This window comes from Acanthisitta chloris, unplaced genomic scaffold (assembly GCF_000695815.1).
Source record: "Acanthisitta chloris isolate BGI_N310 unplaced genomic scaffold, ASM69581v1 scaffold12804, whole genome shotgun sequence".
Taxonomy (NCBI): domain Eukaryota; kingdom Metazoa; phylum Chordata; class Aves; order Passeriformes; family Acanthisittidae; genus Acanthisitta; species Acanthisitta chloris.
In genome coordinates, this window is record NW_008670052.1 from 88,790 (window position 1) to 91,086 (window position 2,297).

The following is a 2,297-nucleotide window of genomic DNA, read 5'->3' on the forward strand; positions in this document are numbered from 1 at the left end:
TGGCTGAAGGAAATACAGAGTGTAACTGTAGCTGAATCATAACAGAACATATATTTATTTTACCTACCTCTGTCTGAAAGTAATGATTTCAGTTGAGATGAGACACAGTAGGTGTTTTTGCCCTGGTCTTCTGCTTAAGGCAGTTTAAACCTTCCATATTCCACTATATTTGCTCTAACCTGGACAGTGGACTAGCTTTCTTCATGTCTGGTGACGTTTGGCACACAATCACACTGAGATCCTGCAAAACAAGATGATTCACTGCTATTATATGTAAAGCAAGCTCAGCAGCTTGGGTAAGTGAGCTGGTACAGTGAGCAGCACTCAGCCCTCATCTCTAAGGATGCAGCACAGATGCAGCATCACAGGCCTTTATCAGGTGGTATAGCTGTGGCTCATCCCTTACCCTGTTCCTTCTTCTTTTAGGGATCCATTGTGCCAGGAAAAGAAAGGATATCCAGCTTGCTTTGAACTGGCTCTCCAATTTCTGCTCCAGATTACAAAAACCAAACAGACATAAGGCTCTATCTGCTTTGACAAGGAACTGACCAGCACAATGGGACTCCCCAGCCAGGTTTTGGCCTGTGCCATCTTCGCTTTGCTGTCCCATCACGTCAGTGGAGGACTCATCAAGAGAATCATCAGGCAGAAGCGCGAGACTGGGCTGAATGTGACCTTGCCAGAGGACAATCAGCCTGTGGTTTTTAACCATGTCTACAACATTAAGTTGCCTGTTGGCTCCCTTTGCTCTGTGGACCTGGATTCAGCGAGTGGTGACGCAGACCTGAAGGGGGAAATTGAACCTGTCAAGAATTACGAGGAGCACACGGTGAATGAGGAGAACCAGATTGTCTTCACGCACCGTATTAACATTCCCCGCCGAGCCTGTGGCTGTGCAGCTGCCCCCGACATTAAGGATCTGCTGAGCAGACTAGAGGAGCTGGAGGGACTGGTATCCTCCCTACGGGAGCAGTGTGCCAGCGGCGTTGGATGCTGTCCTAATTCCCAGGCAGTAGAAGGTAAGGCAGACTGGGGAGCTGCTCTTGAGGAAATTCTCCTGCTGGCTGGAGATCTTTTTTAGAGTAGACACTCAAATCTGTTTCAAGAATGAGCACAAGTCAACCTGTTACGTTTGAAACATAATCAAAACTGGGAATGTGTTTGGGCAGCTTCCAAGATCCATTCATTCACAGCTTCACGGATTTCTGGATCTGTGGGTCAGAAGTTGGCTTGGGATGCTGTGTAGCTGTGGTATTGAGCATGGACAGCACTTGGGCATGGTGACAATCTGTGTCAGTGCTAAGATTAAAACTCACTCAGTCCAAGCTCTTGGCTCCACATTTTGTCCCCTTGAGGAATCTGCCAATGTAACCATTTCTGTTTCCAAGATTTCTTTAATAGAGACCAATAAAAGTACAGAGCAGGACATAAGGCAGTAGAGAAGCACATATAGCTAGGGAAGGGGGAAAAAGGTATCTGTCCAGCTGGATTTTAAAATGAGGGAAGGGGTTGGTCATACAAGAGAGAAAACACAGATCTTCTCAGTAGTGATGTGTCCCTCCAAGCACAGAGCTGGTCTCACAGTTGCTGATACAGCATGCTGCCTGCCTTTTTCTGTTCTGGAGTGAACTGATGAATAACACTTCATGGTGCATGCCCTAATGAAGCAGTCAGGAAAGCTGCTCAGTCAGTGGAAGAGGATTTTGAGAAGGGAGGAGGAATCCAGCCTGCTCATTTACCAACTCTTTGGCAGAGACACTTCCCTGGCATTAGTGCGAATTAAAGCATTCCTGGTCAAGGAAATAGCACTAGGAAAAGAAGATATCCTCATTTAAAAATGTTGGTGATTCTGGAAATGATGTCCTGTAGGGAGCTAGGAATATCAGACCTTTTCAGGTCGCGTGCGCCGCACTGGCTTAATGCATCCCAAGGCAGTAATGGGTTTTTCTGCCTCGTTGCTACAGGTCACCTGGACACGACACCCTATTGCAGTGGACACGGCAACTACAGCTTTGAGATCTGTGGCTGTGTGTGTGAGCCAGGCTGGAAGGGCCCCAACTGCAGCCAGCCCACCTGCCCCTCCGACTGCAACGACCAAGGCAAGTGCATGGATGGGGTTTGTGTGTGCTTCGAGGGGTACACAGGCCCGGACTGCAGCGAGGAGCTCTGTGCCCAGGGCTGCAGCCTGCACGGGCGCTGCGTGGCCGGGCGCTGCGTGTGCCACGAGGGCTTCACCGGGGAGGACTGCAGCGAGCCCCTCTGCCCCAACAACTGCCACAACCGCGGGCGCTGCGTGG

General features: G+C 49.5%; 1 protein-coding gene across 1 annotated transcript in view; it reads left to right on the plus strand.

Moving 5' to 3' along the window:
* Positions 1–556: 556 nt before the first annotated feature.
* The window catches only part of LOC103801143 (tenascin-like), a gene marked incomplete at its 3' end in the record, with an annotated part of 7,093 nt that continues 5,352 nt past the window's right edge, over positions 557–2,297 (plus strand). The window contains exons 1-2 of the mRNA XM_009073547.1: positions 557–1,019; positions 1,965–2,281. Of these exons, the coding sequence (XP_009071795.1) occupies positions 557–1,019; positions 1,965–2,281 (780 nt within the window). The remainder of the gene's footprint in view (positions 1,020–1,964; positions 2,282–2,297) is intronic.